The sequence below is a fragment of the Antechinus flavipes genome, chromosome 2 (genome assembly GCF_016432865.1).
Source record: "Antechinus flavipes isolate AdamAnt ecotype Samford, QLD, Australia chromosome 2, AdamAnt_v2, whole genome shotgun sequence".
NCBI classification, from domain to species: Eukaryota; Metazoa; Chordata; class Mammalia; order Dasyuromorphia; family Dasyuridae; genus Antechinus; species Antechinus flavipes.
In genome coordinates this window covers 10,511,673-10,532,368 of record NC_067399.1, presented here as the reverse complement: position 1 = coordinate 10,532,368, position 20,696 = coordinate 10,511,673, and the positions used below count along the sequence as shown (strand labels likewise).

The window sequence follows — 20,696 nt, the reverse complement described above, 5'->3', positions numbered from 1 at the left end:
CTCAGCCCTGCTGCTGCTGGGTGTGGGGGAGGGTGCCCGAAGCTCTGCTGGGGTTCCCTGCAGGCTGCCACCGGGAAGACCTTCCCCGGCTCGCCCAGGCCCTTGGTGGGGTGGGGGAGCCTCACCTTCAGGATGGGAGCCAGGAACACAGAGATCCCCGTCAGGATGAACACGATGATCCCCGTTACTCTCTGCTCCCTGGCAAGGAAGACATGATTGGCAAGGTCAAGGGGAAGCTCAAGGGCACCCGCCCCATGAGCATGTGAGACTTGCAGCCAGAAGCTGTTTTCGCTTTTTTTTGGTAACCTGGGCACTTGGCACACAGTAGGAACTTAATAAATGCTCATTGATTGACTGGCCTGCCTCTCCAGCCTCAGCGCCCACTTGGCGCTGCCTCCCCCTGTGGGGCCCCATGTTCTTCTCAATGGAGCGGCCTCATGGCGCACAGACCGAGCTCAGCGCAGAGGACAAAGCCCCGGCAGCCATTGTCTACTGCACTGACCACTGAGCTGTCCAGATTATCTACGGGAGACGGCTCAAAGACCGGAATTAGGAGTTGGAGGGTGGAGACTGGAACGAAAGGGGATTCAGGCTATTTTAGCCAAAATAACACGTGATCCTGCGGCGGAGCAGGGGAGTCTCCAGATGTGGCCAGGCCATGGTCACACTAAGCGCAGGTGATTTTGCGCAGGGGCCACACGGCCCTCCCAGCCTGGGAGAATCTGCCCGTCTACGCCGTGGACGGATTCAAGCTCCTCTCTCTGTCACAGTGATATAGACGTGCATTTTAGGTGCCTCCTGGAGACAATGCCCTGACCCTAAAGGCCTCCGACTCTAAACCTTCGGGGTCTTGTCAGGAAGGAGACTGTGGGAGCAGGAAGATCCCGAAGGGGCATTTCAGGACAGGAAGGGCCTGTGACCCCGTGGGGTCCACAGCTAATGGCCCTTCTCCAGCTGGGGAGGGTTCCGCCTGAGGCTGGTCCTTGGTCCCCCATCCCTGAGCGGCTAAGTCCTGCCTGAATGCCCTCGGCCAGTGCAGCCTTTGAGACTTGGGGCCCCTCTTGGAGCCCAATGAAAAGGAGCCCAATGAAAAGGAGCCCTTTGGTGGAGCGCCTGGCACGTGGGCCGTGGTTAACCAACAGTAGGAACGAAGGGAAACAAGCTCGGGGAGATCCGAGCTCCCGGGACTGGGCCGGTAACTCTCCACTTGGCGCTCCAAAGGTTTTAGGGTGATCTGCTTGGGTGTCTCATTCCCTACCAGTGTGGCAGCTTGGAGAGGACAGACTCGCTCTGTTCGGGCAACATTCATTGTATTGGACTAACCTGAGTAAGGTTTAAATGGGAAGACTTGGGGCAGCTGGGTGGCGCAGTGGGTAGAGCACCAGCCCTGAAGTTGAGGACTTGAGTTCAGATCTGGTCTTAGATACTTAACATTTCCTAGCTGTGTAACTCTGGGCAAGTCACTTAACCCAACTGGCCCAGCAAAAACAAATAAACAAACATATAGATAAATAAATGGGCACTCACTGGACCATTTGGGGAACACTCTCACGGTCCTGTTAATCACTTATGTCTGGATATTTTATCAGTAGATGTGTTTTTGGTCAATGGTTAATGGATTTTGCACTCCTCCAGGGAAAGGATTGTCATTTGGACTGTTGTACCCCTAGAGCCTGCTATGATACCAGACACATAGTAGATGCTTCATAAGTGCTTATTGGTTGATGGGGAGACAGGTAGCTTAACTGAGGAGAAGGTGCTCTATGATGTGGGCAGGTAGAATCTTGGTGTGATTAAAGAGGAAAGAACACTCCCAGCAAGCTCCAGAGAGATGGGAGATGGGATCCAGGGATGATGGGATCCGAACTGGCGGGAGAAGGTCTCAGGTGTGTGTGGGGAGAGGGAGGAGAAGGGAAACAAGGTGGTCCTGTGCTGGAGGCTGGAAAGTCAGAGATCAGCTTGGCTGGAGGGTGATTTGAAAGAACTTTTTCCTCTTACATGAACTGATGCTGAGTGAAATGAGCACGACCAGAAGATCATTATTTACTTAACAACAATATTATATGATGATCAATTCTGATGGATGTGGCCGTATCCAACAATGAGATGAGCTAAAGCAGCTCCAATAGAGCAGTAATAAACTGAACCAGCTACACCCAAGGAAAGAACTCTGGGAAATGAGTGTGGACCACAACATAGTATTTGCACTCCTTCTATTGTCTGCTTGCATTTTTATTTTCCTTCTCAGATTATTTTTACCTTCTTTCTAAATTCAATTTTTCTTATGCAGGAAGATAACAGTATAAATATGTATACATATATTGGATTTAACATATACTTTAACATATTTAATATGTATTAGATTACCTGCCATCTGGGGGAGAGGGTGAGTAAAGGAGGGGAAAAGTTGGAACAGAAGGTTTTGCAAGGGAAAATGATGTCTTGTAAAAAAAAAAAAAGCTATTTAAAAAAGGAATGAAAAAAATAGGGGGAAAAAAAAGCTTCTCCTACCTCACCCCCAGGAACTGCGGCTGCTCCCCTGGGGCACTGGTCTCCGTCTCCATCTTGAGGCTGTCGATGTGGGCTATGGAAATGACGGTGGCGGCCACGTACCAGGGCAGACCCATGAAGGAGCACACGCCCATGAGGATGCCCACCCAGAGCAGGTCCAGGTGGTAGCCTGCACCTTTCTGGAGATGGAGAAGGGATAACATCAGCAGGGACTGCCCAGGCTGGGAGCCACGACCCAGAAGTAGAGTGGAGGGACAGCTCGGACAGACCCGAGCTTCTCTGCTTTCCTTGGCCCATCCAGCCTCCCACTATAACCCTTCCCTCAATTTGTTCTCTAATAACTTTTTAGTAGAATCTCTGGGGTTCTCTAAGTATACCATCATATCATCAGCAAAGAGTGATAATTTGTGGTTTCCTCATTACCTCCTCTAATTCCTTTAATCTCTTTCTCAACTTTTATTGCCAGAGCTAGCATTTCTAATACAATATTGAATAGTAATGGTGATAGTGGGCAACCTTGTTTCACTCCTGATCTTATTGGGAATGGTTGCAGTTTGTCCCCATTACATATGACGCTTACTGAGGGACAACTTGGACAGACCTGATCTTCTTTGCTTTCCTTGGCCCATCCAGCCTCTGTCCCCCCCCCCCCCCCCCCCCCGGTACCCTCGGCCTCCCTCTACAACTCTACCCTCAATTTGTTCTCCTTGCGGTTCACGATGACTGCGGTGATCTGCTGGTCCATGAAGATCAGGATGGTCACCAGAAGGGCAGGGAGGGCGCTGGCAGGGTAAATCCACCAGGGGTTCTTCCCGAAGGGGAAGATGAACCAGCCTCGATCCAACCGCGTGGGCTGCAGGGGGGGAGACACAGAAAGTTACTGGTTTCCATGCCAGCGCCCCCAGACCCAGCTCTCCTCCCCCTCCTCCATTTGCCTTCAGAGGCACTGGCATTACCTTAAAAGCAGTCGGCACCTGCAGCTTTGGAGTGTTTAGTCCAAAGAAGCTGTCCAGAGCCACAAAGATCAGAATGGACATGAAGATGGCGAAGTCACTGATGAGCTTCCGCAGCTTGAGGGGAAAAGGCATGGCAGGGGGGGGGGGGGGGAATGGGGAGGACACAGAGAGGGTGGAGAGTCAGGACCTGGACAGAAGGATTCTGGGATTTCTGGTCAGAGCAGCCTTTCCCACCCCTGAGTCCTCTCCTAGCGTGTTAGATCAAGAGGAAAACAGTTCTGGCCCTGGGGAAGGCCTGGGCAAATCCTTCATCATTCGTTGCCTGAGCAACATTGGGCAGCTCTAGCCTCAGTTTCCTCATCTGTAAAATTGCATGAGGTCTAGGTCTATGAGCCGGTGGAGTGAAGGTTGGATTAGATGCCTCTCTGCTTTAAATCTGCAATCTTTTATCTAAAACAAAGTCTGTGTGCCTCAAATTGCTCTGCCTGGAAGATTATCTCTGTGGTAAGTGAGTTGGGCCAACACTTAATTATGGATGAACGAGTTTTCCTAAGAAAGTTAATGTAAATAAGACAGTAGGAAAAAATGCTTCAGCAGCCTAAGAGAACAGTTTTCAAGAACAATCACATTGCCTTTCTCCAGCCTCCCAAGCCAGTTTTGAGCACCACGAGGTAACTGACTGGTGTTTGGGGAACAAGCTTTGGGGACCTGAGCCTCAGTCTGAATCTGCAAACCCCCCCATGCTTCTAGTTCTGAGAGCACGTCTGCTTTTCCTTCATACGCCAGCCTATCTTCCCCATCTTGTTGATTTTTGAAGCCCAAGGGTGCTTTACATTTGTCGAATTAAATTGAATTTGTTTAGCTTTTTCTCTATGTTGTTACCTGCGGAGGTGTTCTTGGAGCTGAATGTGCTCCTTCAAAAGGGAGCGGACTCTCAGGGCAGAGGTCAGCGGGATGCTCAATCACCTGCCTCATGATCTATGAAAACCTCTCCTGGATTTTGCCTTCTTGGCTCACCTCGCCCACCACGGTCAAAGACATAATGATTAGTGGTACTTTTGTCCTGGGTTTCCCCCATGTCTAAATAAAGTTCTTTTCACCCAGGCTTCACTTACAGGCTATCAGTTTAAGTCTCCATGATGGAATCTAAGGGGTGAGGACTCCAGGAGGTACTGCTGAGCTTCTTACCATGGTTGGGAAATAGCGGCTGAACTTGAACTTCTTCAGGGTCAGGGTCATGGAATATGTCCCAAAAAAAAGGATGAAGGACATGAGGGCTAAATCCGGGACAAACAGACAGGAGTTTCCCAGCAGGCTCCCTCCGTACCGCAGGCACTCCTTCTTGCTCAGCTGAGACCAGTCCAGAGCTGTCAGGTTAAGGGGATTGTCCTTGGGGTCCAAGCACAGAAGAGGGAATCAGACCTAGCCTGTTCCTGCAAACCCTGACTTCCAGCCCACGTGGCCCACCCAGACTCCCAGAAAAAACTCTTTCCCATGGGCAAGAGCCTTCCTGGCAGGTTCTGAATGAACAGCATCCAGTTCATTCCTATTTCTGTACAATCCTCCAGCATCACTTAGTAACTCAAGCCAGTTTTGTGAGGTTCAAGTTTAGCCACATCACTACCTTCCCCCAAATCTTCCAGTGACTCCAACTCAATAAATCTTTGAGGTGGAAGGAAGGGAAGGGACTCAGGGGCCATCCATCTGGCACGTGTACATCACGGTTCTGCTCTAATGCTTCCCTGTCCAAGGTCCTTAAGCTTCTATTGAAGCTTGCCAGTCAAGCAGAGATCTACCTTCCCTTGCCTCAAGGGTAGCCAGCCCATTCACTCTTGGACAGCTCCACCTACCCTAAATTTACTCTAAACTGAAATTTCTACCCATTACCCCAGATTATACCCTCTGGGCTTCATGAACTAATCAGTCGCAAACATTTATTCTGCATCTACTCTGTGCCGGTACTGACTTGATCCCTCTTCCTTGGGAAGACATCTTTCATGTCTGCCTTTTCTCCTGCCTTCTCCTTCCAACTAAACATCCCCAGGATTCTCAGAAAGCCTTTAACAGATGCCTGTTGATTGGCCAATTTCTTCTGCAGATCCCTATTAGAAGAGGTTCTTATCTGGTCTAGAACTTCTAACAGTTTTTGACAAAATGGGGAACCCAAGAATCAGACACAAAACTGCAGATGTGACCAGATAAGGTGGGGGCTTGCACTTTCTGTGTTCTGTATACTGTCTCTCAAGGGGATCTCAAAGCACATTAGTTTTTTTAAATGATCAGACTGTTAACTAATTGAGCAAGCCTTTAGGAAGCAGCCTTATGGTATGAGGCACATCCTGAGCTAGGTTAAAAGAAACAAGCTTCTTCAAGTGGGATTAATATTTCTTATTTGACTTTCTCTGTCTTTGTCTCTCCTTCCATCTTTTCTCTATGTCTCTGTCTCCCACCTCCTCTCTCCTCTGTCTCTTCCTCCCTCCTTTGTCTGCCTCCTCTTTTTGACCAAATCCGTCTATACCACGAGGTAAAAACCGAATCACTTACCAGAGAAATATTAGTGTTGTTTGGAGCTGGTAGAACTGAAGCATTGAACAGTGTTGTATTTGCTGTGGAAAATGAATTTGTGAGTGAGTCAGTGATTTCTGGAGAACAGCTTTTCTATGTACAGCCCCGTCCTTCCCAGCAGTCCCACCTCCCGTACTGTGGCCCTCTGGGACCAAGACTCCAAGGAGCCCCACCTGTCAGACGTGGGGGCTTTCTCTGCAGATCTTTCTGATCCTGACACGATTGATCGAGATAATACTGTTTAGAAGAGCTTACATTTGTATTGTTTGAAGGTTGGTGAAATCATTTACATGGATCTTGTCTCTCTGGGGCTAGATTTGGGGGGGTCCCTGCCTTGCTCAGAAAATTGTGAGTGAGGTCACAGCTTTTCTTACTGAGTTTGATGAGCGCGGCTCATCTGTTATGGCGACTTCCTGCCGGACACTGAGCCTGGTCCGTCGGCAGCCGCTCTGTCTCCTGCTTAGTGGGATACTGGGTGATTCCCAGTATTCTGGACCGTGGGGCTGGTCATGGCTTCCTGAAGACCATGGCACATGGTACCCCAGGGCAAGAATTAGGGACTAGAGCATTGGATGGCGGAGAGAGAACTCAGCTGGGGAGAAGCCTTGGCTCTGCTATTTACTTAGACAGACAGGTACGGTGAAGTCCTGTATGTGTCTATACCTCGGTGTCCTGAGAAGTCAGGTGAGCCTGAGACTAGTATTAGTAGCCATGGGCTGGTTGGGAGGAAAAGTCTCTGTAAATTGTGAAGGCCAATGATTAGTCCGTTTGCTGCCCCAACTTTTGACGGGGACGCAGTCCCTTTTGGCATAGCCAAAACCCCTTAAGCTATCTTGGGAGCAGGCGACTCAGCTCTCAGCCTTGGGTCCTGGTGCTTTCACTTGTTAAATGTATGACCCTGGACCAGTCACCTGCCCTTGCGGATGAAGTTGTGGGGGAATGGAAGAATCCTGAGGATGTGGATGTGCAGCCTGGCTCTGCTGGAGACTTGGGGTGAACCCTGCCTCCCAAAGGGCTGATTTCCTCATTTGAAAAAGGAGGGAGTTGGATCTCTGAGATCCTGCAAGCCTGAAATAAGTGTCTTTAAGACTTTCCTGGTCTTGTTTTTCTCACTGTAAAATGGAAGGTAATTTTACATTTGTTCTTCCTACTTCAGAGCTGGATGCAAGGGGCTCTCTAAAAACTGTTGAAGGACATGATGGGACTTCTGCTTTCATGGATCTAGGGGAGCTCCCGGGTGGAGAAACTTCTCTCCTTCTTTAGAGAGCTGCCCAGAACATGAGGAGATAGGTGACTGGCTTAGGGTCACATGGCCAGGGTGTGCTAGAGGCTGGGTTTGAAGCCCTGATGCTATCCTGAGGATACCCATGCTACAGATATCTGCAAACTGGGAAACCCCTCTAGGGTTTATTGAAAGGGAGCCAGAATAATCATAAGGATTTTCCCCATCCTTCCTATCAAGAGCATCGGACCAAAAGGTTTCGAGCCACAAGTGACTTAAGAGATCATTTAGAAAAATATTTCATTTCTAGAAGAGGAAACTGAGGAAAAAATCTGAGGGAGCCTCTCCTGGAGAGGAGCCTTCTCTTGGGGAGAGCTAGGCTGGGATGCCTAGAATTCGACCGTGGCTGCAACAAGCTCTCTGAAACTTTCCATTTTACCCATTCCCACTGATAGAAACTCAAGGCCAACATGGAGTTTATTTTCTATGTGGAAACTGAGGCTTGGAAAAACAAACACTGTTCTACCTGCCCTGGGCTGAGGGTCCCTCTGGGACATTGTGGACAGAGCGAGGAGGGTGGCTGGGTACCACTGATAGCGACTGTCTCTCCATCACATCCTTATCAGCTTCCCTTCCTTTTGTCTTCCTCCTTCCCTGCTCTGTCTCTGACACTTTTTCTCAGCATAGGGTCAGGAAGGGAGATCCTAGATCCCAGATCCTATCCCTTGTGGCTTATCACTCCCTCACAAGACAAAGAATATTTTGAAGGTAGCTCTCACAGTCAACCTCCTGGTATCTGTCTTTGTGTCTCTGTCTCTCTCTCTCTCTCCCCCATCCCTCTCTCCTCCTGCACCTCTGTCTCTATATCCTTTCTTCCCTTCCTCTTTCCTTCCCATTTCTCTCCCCTCTTTTCCTTTTTTCTTTCCCCTCCTCCCATCCCTCTCTCCTGAATATCTCTCCCTTCTCCCCCTATTTCATTGTCTCTTCCCTGCCTTTTTCTCTCCTCTGGAACTGTGATGTCACCAGTGAGGGAGGGCAGGCTGGCAGTTTGTAACTTCTACTCTTGCAGAGTTCCCTGGAGAACTGAAATTTTACGGGACTTGATGAGGGTCACCCTCAAACCAGCCTGTGCCAGGGTTGGGTCCTGAACACATACTTTTTCTTACTTTTTTCTTCCTTCTCTCTTTTTCTGCTTTTCCCACATCTCAGTCTCTGTATTTTCCCTAATGACTCCCATGGACCCTCCTTAGCATAATCCCAACGATGGCCCCTGAACCCCTCACAAGGATTGAAGCAAAAATTGGGGTCACAAGTCGTCCCTTTACCCTGCATATCTCGTATATCTCCTATGTCTCCCATTAGAATGTAAGTTCCAGGGCAGGGACTATTCTTGGTTTTTCTTCATATCCCCAGTATTTACATGATACTGGGCATGTAGTAAGTGATTAATAAGTGCTTGTTGATTTGACTTCTCCTTTCTGATCACACACCCTCCTTCCCCAAGCTTTGGAGCTGTTTGACCGTATCCTTTTTATCTTTCTTTTGCGTCAGTGAAAGGGAAGGGTGGAACCGAGGGGAGGGTGCCCTGGGGGAGCCTTGGTCATGGTCTGGGCCCAACGGCCCAGCTGCTGCTGATTTCTGCACCCCTAAGATTTCTAAGACGTATAAGAATGACAGACATCCCTGACAAATGAGGAAGTAAAGCTAACAACGCCCTTTCCTTACACCAGCTCCTCTGAGCCCCCCAATATTCCTGGAGGTAGGGTCTCCTTTAACCCCACTTAATAGATGAGGAAACTGAGGCTGAGACAGATGAGGCAGGATTTGAATTCAGGCCTTCTGTCTCCAAGCCTACGCCTCCTTTCCAGAGGTTTATTGCTACAGTTGTTATTTTGTATTTACCAGAGTGCCTGGCACATAGTAGGTACTTAATAAGAGTTGATTGACCGATTAAGGAAATAGGATTTGGGGAAAATTAAGCCTGACTATCACCCTACTGCGCTCTATACTAGTGCTCGTAGCCCGATGAACTATGGAACCAGTGGATACCAGGCTAACAGGCCAACCACCCCCTCAGTGTGAGAGATCTCCAGAGGAACGCTCGGGTTCTAACGACTAGGGAATTGGTCCTATCGCCTCCTCTGAATCCTAAGCAATATTCCCAGAGCCAGATCTTGCTATGGCACATTCGGCTTCCTAATCAATAGGGATTTAGGGCGTTTTCCATATAATTATAGAAGCCTTTCATTTCATCATCTGAAAATTGTCTATAGTCTTTGAGCACGTCCTGCTTTGCGCAGTGATCGTCCAGCCTAAATGTCCTCTGTGCCGATGAAGGCCCTTAGGTCTTTTCCAAAAAAAAAAAAAACAACCAAAAAAACCTATACCAAGCTGAGGAGGAAAATATGCCACAAACATGGATGGAGGTGTTCCCGGTTTGCCTTGATACTCACTTGGGTTTGAAAGCAGCCAGACAGAAATGTGCAGCAAAGATAAATAGGGGAGAAATCAGTTACAATAATAAAAAAGCCACAACCAGAAAGAAAAAAAGGTTCCCCAAAGAGAAGAGCCGGGCTCCTCAAGATGCTGACTTTTACTGGAGATCTGGAATATAGAGAAACTATCAGGAGGCAAATGGCACGTGGGCTACGAAGACAGGAACGGGTTTTTGTGGGAAAAAACAGCCTCAAAATTTTCATCCTCTATCCCCTCCCCCCAATGGCAGGGAGATGGTATTATATGATGGCAGGGAGCCTAGAGTTGGGAGGGGAAGTATGGGGTTTGAGCCGGGCCCTAAAGGCCACTGGAAGGCTCTGTGACCCTAAACTCATCAGAGTCCCAGAATCGGATGGAAAGCTTTCAACCTCTTCCTTTTGCAGATGAGGAAACTGAGTCCCGGAGGACAGAAAAGGCACACAGGGAGGAGGCAGAGGGCCAGGATTTGAATCAAGCTCATTTAGTTTCCAGATCAGGCTTCTTGCCACCCCCCACACTTCTGGGCTTGGTTTCTGCATCTCTAAGATGGGAATTAGCAAGCTCTGTACTGCCCTAGCTCCCAGGGTCATCGGGAAGAAAGGCCTTCATTAAGATAATAGTCAGGTTCTTGGGTAGTGAAGCTGAACTTCTGGTCACACACACACACGTCCCCATTTTGCTCTGGGGCTTAGCTTTTTTTGCCCTGGGCCTCAGGAAAAGCCTAGAGTTCTCCTTCATCTGAAATCTGCCCTTTCTGATTCAGTTCTACTGTGCCCTCTGACCTGTCCGGGAGGCTCAGAGCAGCCCCGCTCGGGCAGCTGCCAGCCGGGGGGCGGACGGGCGAGTGAGGGGAGCTTGGCGGCTCGGCCGAACCGCCTCATGGGTCACCTGGGTCCGGAGCCACGCACTCGCACTTGTACGTGGTGATGAGGTCGGGCTGGAAGTCCATGTTGATGGGGTAGTAACTGAAGGCACTGATCATCTTCTTGATGGCGTCGTAGATGAAGATGAAGCTGATGAGGGTGGAGAAGCCTTCCTCGGTGAAGCGGGTGATGTACTTGATGATGAAGCTGGCGTCCGTGGCCACCAGGATGATGCACTGCAGGGCCGCGTGCAGACCGATCCAGAGGCGGAACTCCATGTAGTCGAGGCCGTTATTCCTGGGAAGGGGCAAGGAGAAGAGGCCTTGGAGCCGGGGGCGGCGCGGGGGGCCGAGGGCCTGAATATTAAAAGCACCGTCCCGGTCCCTGTGGAATGATCAGTGCTTGCCTCGCCACGGCAGCAACTGCACTGGGAGGGGGCGGTAGAATGGCGGTGGATAGTGGGGAAAGGGACCTAAGGCTTGCTGAGACCTGGAGCGTTTGGGGCAGGAAGAGTAGGGGAGAGAAGGGAAGACTATGTGAGGTGTCCTGAAAGATAACCACCCTTCATCCATTCTTTGTAAGGGCACTTAGGGTGGTGCCGCAGATAGAACACTAGACCCAAAGTCAGCAAGACCTGAATTCAAATCCAGCCTCAGCCACTTCCTAGCAATTCACTTAACCCCTGTCTCCTCAGTCTCCTTAGCGATAAAAACGGTCCCTTTTCCTCAAAGTTATTGTCAGGATCAAATGTGATCATTATAGTAAAATACTTAGTGTGGTGCCTGGGACCTAGTGCAATATAAATCTTAGTTATCATTATCATTATTATTTATTTTTTTTTTGCTGAGGCAATTGGGGTTAAGTGACTTACCCGGAGTCACAAGGCTAGGAAGTGTTAAAGTGTCCGAGGCCAGATTTGAACTCAGGTCCTCCTGACTTACAGGCTGGTTCTCTATCTGCTGCACCACCTAGCTGCCCCTTTTTTGTCTTTTTTTTTTTTAATGTTAGTTATTACAATGACTATAAACAAGTAGAGAGGAAAAGGCTGCAGAACCATAGCATTTTTAATTTTAATTTTTTTTTGAGTCCTAGCATTTTAGCATTGGGAGGCTACTAAGTGTTTGCTGTTAAGGGAGCCCAGGGACAAGGGATTATCCGGGTTGTTAACTTGGAATCTGATATAATTTTGCTGTTTTCACAAGGACAGAAACTGAGTCCAGGATTTCACTGTGGAAGAGGAAACTCTCTCCAGCGGTACAGGGTGGCACCTGCTCAGCAAGTGCAGCCTAACAGAGCTGTCTCGAGGATGGAGAGGTCACGTGACTGTCACAGAGTCGTCCAGCTCACGCATGTCAAAGGCAGAACCTTTACCCAGGCCTTTTGGACCTCTTCTCTGCCTTCTCCACATTTTTACAATATAGTGCAATCAGATTATTGTTGGAAGGAAATGCAGTGGCCATCTAGCTAGACTCTTTGCCTCTTATAGGGCGTCCCTAGCATCGACCTCCGCTCGCGCCCCGAGCTTTCGCTGGGGACCGGCCCGGGCCCTCGGTCCTCGGCCCCTTCCCGCCCTCAGACGCCTTGGCAGACTCTGAGGCTGCCACGACTGGTACCTACTTGCTGAAGTCGAACAGGAGTTTTTCAAAGACCAGAATGGGCCCGGTGCTGCTGAGAATGATGAGGGGTTGTCCAGCGAAGCAACAAAAGAAGCAGCCGGTCATCGCGGTGCCCAGGAAGCTCTCTATCACTCCCTGGGGAGGGTAGACAAGGGGGAGGTCAGTGAGCCCAGCCCATGGTGTCTATTACAATTTCTCTTTGCTTTTCCCCTCTTCTTGCAGTGTCCCAAGTCCTAGTTCCCTCTTAATCCCCAACATTCATTCTTCTCCTAGCCATGTTTCTTCCTGTCCCTCCAACCTCATTCCCCGGGGCCTCCTGGTTCTGGAACATCCAACCCTCCCTAAAGCCGCTGGCAAAGTTACAAACCAAAGCTTGATTTATCATTTGGGTCATTGTCTGGACTCAAGAGAGGGAAGAAATGTTAACTATGCAAATTAAACTTCAATGTGGAGCATCTTGCTTGCAATTTTTTTGTGGGGAGGGAAATTTCATTATTCTTTTTCCCACAATCCTCCCCAACTAAGGTCTTCTAAATCTGGAACTTCCCTAAGGAGGGCCCAGCCCTTCTTCCATTAGTATCTCAATGTTAAATTTTTTACAATTTTGTGTTTTTCATGTTTTTCCCTTTTTTTGGAAAGACCCTGGATGATTTTCATTCCCTTCCCATCCTGGGTCGCTCCCTTGCCCCAATTCCTTTGGTATTGTTTTCCCCAGTGAAAATATAAGCTCCTAAAGAGTGTTTTCCTATCTGTGTCTGGACATAGTAAGCAACAAATGCTTATTTCCTTCCTTCCCTACTTTTCTCTTACTTAACTTACATACTCACCTCGCCTCACCTCCCCCCTCTCCCCACCCCCATCCCCCCCCAGCCCCAATCCTGGCCAGAAAACCCCACCCCGTCTCTGGACTTTTTGCCAAAATACCACCTAGCCTGATTGCCAGCCAGAGAGGGAGAGAGAGATGGCAGCACTGTTTTGGGAACAAAGGCTTTGCCGTTTTCACTCCTTAAGGTGTCTGTAAGTGAGTCAAGCTTTTCTCTAGGACTTTACTTATTTGTGGTTCAAAATCCTAACTCACCAATTCTAGATTATCTTAGAACACAGAATTCTAATGGAGATCCGGGCTGAGATTAAGCGCGATCTGTCACATTTGAACATTCCCTGAGAAAAGCGACCACATCGAACCTCCATAGTTTTCTTTCAAAGCCGTTCTATGGGCAGGTAACATCTCTGTAACTAATGCGATTTAGGTTCGGTCATTTGGACAAAGTCTTCTAATTGTGATTAAAAAGGGCAGCTTCACAGCTGTGCTCTGTCTCTCTGCTAAAATATCGACCGGATGGTTTGGAGCACGTGGCCGAGAATCCCGCGCTCTCTCCTGGTATTCCTCAGCTCTGTGGAGGACACACCTGCAGATACAGCATCACAGCTGCTCCTGCCAGCTCCGCCACGCCTACCTGGTAATTGTCCGTGGCATCCCCCAGGAGCCCACCAAAGGTGATGGCGTTGGTGATGCAGCCAAGGTAGATGAAGAGGATGGCGGAAATGGACTGGATGTGGAATCCTTCGTAAAAGTCGCTTGGGAACCAGGGCAGCTTCCTCTTAACATCCAGGCACAGGCCCCCAAAAAACCTGCGCAACACAGAAGGGTGACATCTTTGTAGTCAGGGAAGAGGGGACGGGCCCAGACTGGAAGGCTACAGGGGGAGAAGAAGCTCCTTGAGGGAAAGGGGTTATGGTCGGCTTTCTCTTCCACTTCGTGTTCCCTGATCTTAATGAAAGACATGACCAATCGGTTCGTACATATCGCCCATTGGAGATCTTACTCAGTACTTGTTGAAATGAATTGGATTGGTGTCCAGCTGGTTAGCTGCTCAGCAGCAGTTATTAAGCGCCTGCTAAGTGCCAGGTATGTTACCTTTGGTATCCCATTTGGTCCTCAGAGCAATCCTGAGAGGTGGGGGCTGTTATCACCCCCATTTAAGAGACTTGCCCAGATTATCCATCAAATAAGTGTCTCAGGTCTTCATGACTCTAGGAGTGGCACTTTCTCTACTGTGCTACCAGGTGCCTCAATAAATAAGAAAATTAACATTGAGAACTGAATACTATCTTCCCTCCCCAGATGGAATCGGAGCCCAGGGGGATGGGACAAAGGAAGGAAACACTAGAATCTGGGGATGGATAGTGGGTGAAAAAAAGAAAAAAAATAATTTAATTTAGGGCATTTGGCGCTCTAGGTGAGTTTTTATTGGGGCTGCAACTTTGAGGTCAGTGGCATCCAGTGTGTGAGGGGACTGACTCTCATTCCAAGGCACAAGGATTGAGGGTCTGAGAGACACCGTATTCTCATGGTCATGGGGAAAGTGGGGTTGATGAAGGCTTGTCTTGCTTAAGGAAATAGGAATATGCAAATTCTGGGCAGATGCATTCTGGGACGATTTAGCCATGGCCAAGGCGGGAAGGCGATGGGCTAGAAATCTACGGGGCCTCCTTGCCCAGAGCTGAGCTCTGGGTTATTCTGGAATGGTTATCAGCATTACAAAAAGCTTTCTCAATATCTCTTAGACTTCTCAAGGGCAGCGACTGGGTTTCCTGAAATACAATGATTCCTAGCTAGAAAGGACTTCGAGACCATCTTGTTGCCTCCATATTGGATGGGACAGGAATGATCTTTGCCATATTCCAGGCCAAATGGTCATTCAGCTTCTGCTTGAAGAACTCCAGTATTGGGAAAATTTTTTAAGGCAGCCTGCCCCCTTTTTGGACAGCTCAAATGATCACGTTTTTTCTTTCTATTTATCCTCAGTCTGTATTTTTGAAAATTTTCATCAAAGCTCCATGTTTTGCTTCCTGGGGCCAAGCAGGACATGTGCAATTTCTCTTCCATAAGAAAAATTTTCAGCTAATGTACAGTTCAGTACAGTCCTCAGCATTGAGCACAAAAGAGATATTAATTATCTATTGACTTAATAATTCCATTTAGTGCTGTGAAAACACACTCACATTCATGGACCTATAGAGTCTCACTACTTAAAGAGTTGGAGGGATTCTGGGCTCATCTAGTTTTGCTGCTTCACTTTACAAAGAAGGAAACTAATGGACCCACAGATAGCAAATACCACAGGGAAGATTCGAACCCAGATTCTCTTTCTACAGATCCAGAGAGTGTCTGTCCCAATAACGGTCCGGTCAAGTATCAGTAGTGTAAGCGTAAGGTTGCCATGGTAAGTATCAGTAGTGTAAGCGTAAGGTTGCCATGGTAAGTATGAGTAGTGTAAGCGTAAGGTTGCCATAGGAAGTGAATCCAACCTCAGAGGGTTTGGGAGGCTGGTGATGGGGACAGGGCCAGTGCCCATGGAACAGGAGGGTGGAATAAGGGGAAAGACGAGGACGATTGTACCTTCCGGTCCAGACGAGCTCCTCTCCAATTTCATGCACTTCGGGCATCTCTCCATCCTCACCGCCACCGTCTGCTCCGCCGCCGCCTCCTCCTGCCCCGGACCCAGCTCCACCTGCCACGGATCCATTCATCTGCCCCAGCTCGTTCAGAGAAAACACAGACTTCCTGTGAAGAGGAAGAGGAAGGCGCCATGGTTCACCCTTGGCCCCACAGCCCGTCTGGGCGGCCCTGCCCGGGATCCCGTCCCGGCCCCCGGGGTCCTCTCCTACCTCTTTTCAGCAGAGGGCACTTTCTTTGGGGGCTCGATCCGGATGTTTGGGTCCCACTCTCCCGGAGGAAGCACGATCACCTCGTCGAGGAATTCATCGATCCCGGCGATCAGATCGTCTCGGTTTCGAGCTTTGTAGGCCACGTCACTAAAAAGCTGAAGCCAAAAGTGGGAGGGGAAGAGACGACTGTGGTCAGACTTTTGAGACCTCTTGGGGACCAACGTGGGGTCCGGCTGCAGGTCATGGAAGCACAGCCCCTTGGGTTTAGATTCCCACCCTGTTCTCTGCTTTTTGAGGGAAGGTTCCGTTCTCAATGGCTGAAATCTCCTTTTCTCTTTATTGTTATTGGGGGCGGGGCAGGGATTGTAAAAAGAATATTGGTTCAATAAGAAATATTGGTTCAACAATCAGATCCCGGTGCTAATTCAGACTGGCATCTGTGTGTTCACGAGCCAATCCTTCTGGGCCTCTGTTTCCTTATCTGTAAGATGAAGAGGTTAGACTAAGAGGCCTAAGGTCCCATCAAGCACTAAAAATCCTGTTCCCGGGTTGGGTTCTACTAGTTCCGTATTATCAGTCAATGGCCATTTAATCAGCAAAGACTCTTCCTGTGCTCTGGGATAAATAGTCATGCTGACCTCCCCATGTTACAGATGGAGAAACTGAGGCACGGAAAGTAGATTAGCAACGTGACTCTTTGTATCCATGTTGAAGGCAGGATTCAACTCAACAAACATTTATCATAAGGCTACAATGTGCGAACTGTCTAGGGATACCGAAACAAACTGAAAAAATAAATAGCTCTGCTCAAGGGGCATTACTTTCTGTTGGGAAAATACAGCTTCTAAACTGAGATGTTCATAAAACATCAAAGATGGGGGCGAGACTTCTTGTAGGGAGGGGCATCTGAGTGGAGCTTGAAGAAAGCTTTAGATTCTAATTAATAATCAATGAGCATTAATTAAGTGCCTTTTATGTACAGGCATTCTCCTCAGAGTCACTGCAGGCACGTGGAACCGGCAGAAATGTGGAGTCCGGGCGAGTGAGTCTGGCTGGACCACTGAGTGCACCCAGAATAAGGCGCCGCGAGTCGGGGTTCAGGCCATGACTTAGCATCCTGCAGCCCAGTGGGTCCCTCGCTCTTGGTGGCTTCCCTCTGCACCCTAGAATCCCCTCCGATAGCCTGCTCTGTCCGGCTCCTGGAGTGCCCCTCTTTCTCGTCTTCCCCTGCACCGGTCATTCCCTAGAGCTCCCCAAAGCCAGGAGCAGGGCCACCTCCCGATTCTCAGCCCTGGGGGAGGCTTCCTCTGAGCACAGCCTGCCCCCACCCGCCATACTTAGTACTGATCACAAGCCGCGGCCAACCCCATCCCAGCCCCCGTTCTCTCACTTCATTGCTCCTACTCTGGTCTCACTTTGCTCTTCTTACAAATGTGAACTCACCTCTTTATTCATCCCACAAACAAATATTATGCGCTTATGGTATACAAGACACTGCATTTAATAGAAAACAAAGAATTCCTTCTCAAGAAAACCTAAGTCTACTGTTGCGACTGCAGTACATAGCATAGAGCTGGAAAGGACATTCGCTCTTGTCACCATCTATAGCTGATGTACAAGAGGATTCTGCCTGAACAAAAACAGCCCCACCTTCTCGAGCAAAAGTTTGCACCAAAGGAAAAACGATGCACAAATTCAGCGAGAACCACAGGAAGAGCCTTAGGCCAGATTTGCCTTAAAGATCTCCAGTAGTTCTGAGATGATGACCTTAGGAGGAGGATTCTTTGGATCTGCAGGGTGGTTGTGTCTCAAGGTACCGGGTTCAAGAGGGACAGAGGAGACTCCTTATGATTGGGACTTTTGTCCCAGGGGTTCCCTATTTTCCCCAAACATAGGGTCTGGGGTGAGGGGACCCCTTGCCAATCCCCTTTGAAGTCTTAATCCAAAAGTCTTCCTCACTCTCTACCTTCTTGTCCGCACCATCTTGTGAAGGTTGCCTATAGTATTTCAGATACTCCACTGAGGAATATCAGTTGTCTAACCCTTCCCATCCCTCATTATCCGACTCACACATGCAGCCGTTCCAGGAGTTTCTACTCTAGCAGAAAACTCCATCTCTGAGGGACGCCCCTTTTCTTCTCTGGCTCCCATTAATCAGCCACCCCAGGAGTTTCTAGCCCTAGCAGTAAACTCCATCTCTGAGGGACGCCCCTTTTCTTCTCCAGCTCCCCTTAATTTAGGTCCCCAGCTCACCTCATCTCCTACTTCTAGAAGCCCCTCTCTCCCAATTCTGTCGTGCAGTTTGCCTGGATTTACCCCAAACCTCCTTTCCCATTCTCCCAGCTGCTAGTTATTTTGCCTTCTAAGGTTATCTAGGTGGCACAGTACCTAGAATGCCAGGTTCAACAAGACTCATCTTCCTGAGTTCAAATGCAACCTCCTACACTTCTAGCTATGTGACCTGGGCAAGTCACTGTCCTTGTTTGGCTCAGTTTCCACCCTTGTAAAATGAGCTGGTGAAGGAAATGGCCACCACCCCAGTGTCTTTGCCCCAAACCTTCAAGTGGTGTCAAGGAGAGTTGGACATGACTGAAAAATGACTGAACAATAACAAGGTTACCTTCCGTCTCTATCTATCACATATAAACTTGGATATTTACATATTGTCTTATTAGAATGTCAACTCCCTGAGATCACAAGCTGCCTTTGCCTTTCTTTGTGTCTTCAGCACTGAACACAGTGCCTGGCACATGGGAAGCACTTCAGAAATGTTTATGGATCACCTGATTCAACCTCTTCTTCACGAAGCTGACCAAATAATCTTCCTGACCATGTTACTCCTCTGCTCAAAAAGCTTCATTGGCTCCCCATGCCCCCAGGATCAGATAGGCTGGGGTTTGTGCCTTCCGTGTTCCAGACAAACAAGACCTCTTTCTATCCCATGCTCTTGCCTGGCTTTTCCCCCCTTGCTTCTGCCCATGGACATTCTTCCCTTCTTCCAAAGAGCAGCTTAGATGCTGCTTCCTCTTCCACAAAGCCTGCTGGGATTTCCGGGGGAAGCGCCACGGGATTCCCCTTTCAGAGTCTTGCTGGAATGTTTCCTCTTTATCTATCGTTTTTGATTCCTATTTTTCTCTTTTTATCATATGAGATATTACTTGAAATTATATCTATCTGTAGAGAAGCTTCCTTTCCTGCCATGTTGACTTAAAGCAACTCGACGTCGGGCTTGGATCCCCAGTGCTGAGTGTCAGTCCTGCTTATGGAGCTCTGCGTTCCCTGTAGGCTTTGGGAGGAACCTGGATTTACCTTTGCTGGGTTCTATGACCAGTGGAGTGCACCAACACCTCCGGCTTTCTCCCCTCAGCCTTGCCTTCCCCTAACCCTTCAAACCACTGAAATGGGAAAGCCTTGACAGATTATCACTGGAAATGAGTAGATATTTGAAAACTATTGATAGCTTTCAGGCCCTTAGCCTTTGAGACTCCCAGCCTCCCTTCTCTCCTTACTAGCTCTGGCATCCTTCTGCCTTCGGCTCTGCCCAGAGTCCCTTTCCCCAGCTCTCCCTCCAGCCTGGGTCGGCCTACTTACATCATCGACCATGAGGGTAGAGATGGCCCGGCCAATTTCATTGTAGGACTTGGCTTTCCCCTGAGGCCCGAGGAGGATGAACAGGAATCTGGGAAGAGGAGGAAGAGGAAGGACGATAACTCACATTACTGCGCTTTTCTATCCACAAAACACTTCCTTATCAATAAGCTGGTGAGGTAAAAGTGCTGGCCTTTTTATTCCCATTTTGTAGATTAGGAAGAGGAAGAATAAGGAGGGAGGGCAGATATCAAATCTTATTATGCTTCAAATGACTCTTTCTGACCCTTAAACTTTGTGTTTTTAACACTTTGGATTATAATGATATTGGGACCTCCCAGGGGAGGAAGCTCTCTCCACAAATGCAGGTTGGCATTTTTTCAGCAATCTAGTCTTAGAGAGGCATTGGCAGCATGGCAAAATGAAGAGCCTTGCCCAGAACTTCACAGCCAATCTTTATGTGAGAATGAACCCAGACCTTACATCAGCTCTGCCTCCACTACATTATGGATATACTTATGCTGCTTAGATTTTTTTTTTTCATCTTTAGCATCTTTAAGAGACACTTGATTTCCACTTTATCTCTCTCCATCCTTCTGTTTCCCAGACCCAACTGATTAGCTTCCTTCAGGTTCTTCAGTATTCCTCCATCAGGTCTGATCTGAGATCCTGAGAGGACAGTGACCTGACTGAGTGGCCACCTCACCAAGGGGTGGTTCCTCACGTGATCACTCACCTAGTGGGAATGGGCACCTCGGTCATCCCTCCCAGCATGGTGGACTGGACGAGACGGACAAAAGCGACAAAAGGTTGGTCTAAGAAGTCGACCTCTCCCACCAACACGTTGGAAGCTTCGGAGTCCTTGGGAATCTTCTTCATGAATTTGTTTTTCAGCTGTGTTGGGAAAAATAAAACAACAACATACTCCTTGCAAACAGGATGCCTCACCTTAGACCTCACTGTTAGGACACAGGAACATTGAGCCGCCACCTGGCTCCTGGCTCCTGTAATCTAACCTCCCTAACTGGCCTCTTGTCCTCCCCCTTTCCTTATTCTTTCTGTCCTATTGTCCCGGCTTGTGCCATCACTGTGACTTCTGGCAGCTCCGCCATCTTGATTTTCCTGTCCAGCATCCCCACCACCCTACTCACAATTACTAGGTTCTTTGCCCCTTTCCCAGGCAGCTGATGGCTCAGCTCATGTGACCTTCTTTGTGAAGCTCTCCCTC

At 48.8% G+C, this 20,696-nt stretch overlaps 1 protein-coding gene across 2 annotated transcripts in view; it reads right to left on the bottom strand.

Moving 5' to 3' along the window:
* The window catches only part of SLC4A5 (solute carrier family 4 member 5), a 102,478-nt gene that overhangs the window by 7,429 nt on the left and 74,353 nt on the right, over nucleotides 1–20,696 (bottom strand). For both annotated transcript variants that reach the window (XM_051974136.1, XM_051974137.1), the window contains exons 9-21: nucleotides 20,205–20,362; nucleotides 19,472–19,559; nucleotides 15,881–16,035; nucleotides 15,612–15,776; nucleotides 13,666–13,840; nucleotides 12,210–12,343; nucleotides 10,618–10,889; nucleotides 6,012–6,073; nucleotides 4,656–4,856; nucleotides 3,468–3,581; nucleotides 3,203–3,364; nucleotides 2,512–2,690; nucleotides 126–198 (exon numbers count right to left, since the gene is read on the bottom strand). In XM_051974136.1, the coding sequence (XP_051830096.1) occupies nucleotides 126–198; nucleotides 2,512–2,690; nucleotides 3,203–3,364; nucleotides 3,468–3,581; nucleotides 4,656–4,856; nucleotides 6,012–6,073; nucleotides 10,618–10,889; nucleotides 12,210–12,343; nucleotides 13,666–13,840; nucleotides 15,612–15,776; nucleotides 15,881–16,035; nucleotides 19,472–19,559; nucleotides 20,205–20,362 (1,938 nt within the window). The remainder of the gene's footprint in view (nucleotides 1–125; nucleotides 199–2,511; nucleotides 2,691–3,202; nucleotides 3,365–3,467; nucleotides 3,582–4,655; nucleotides 4,857–6,011; nucleotides 6,074–10,617; nucleotides 10,890–12,209; nucleotides 12,344–13,665; nucleotides 13,841–15,611; nucleotides 15,777–15,880; nucleotides 16,036–19,471; nucleotides 19,560–20,204; nucleotides 20,363–20,696) is intronic.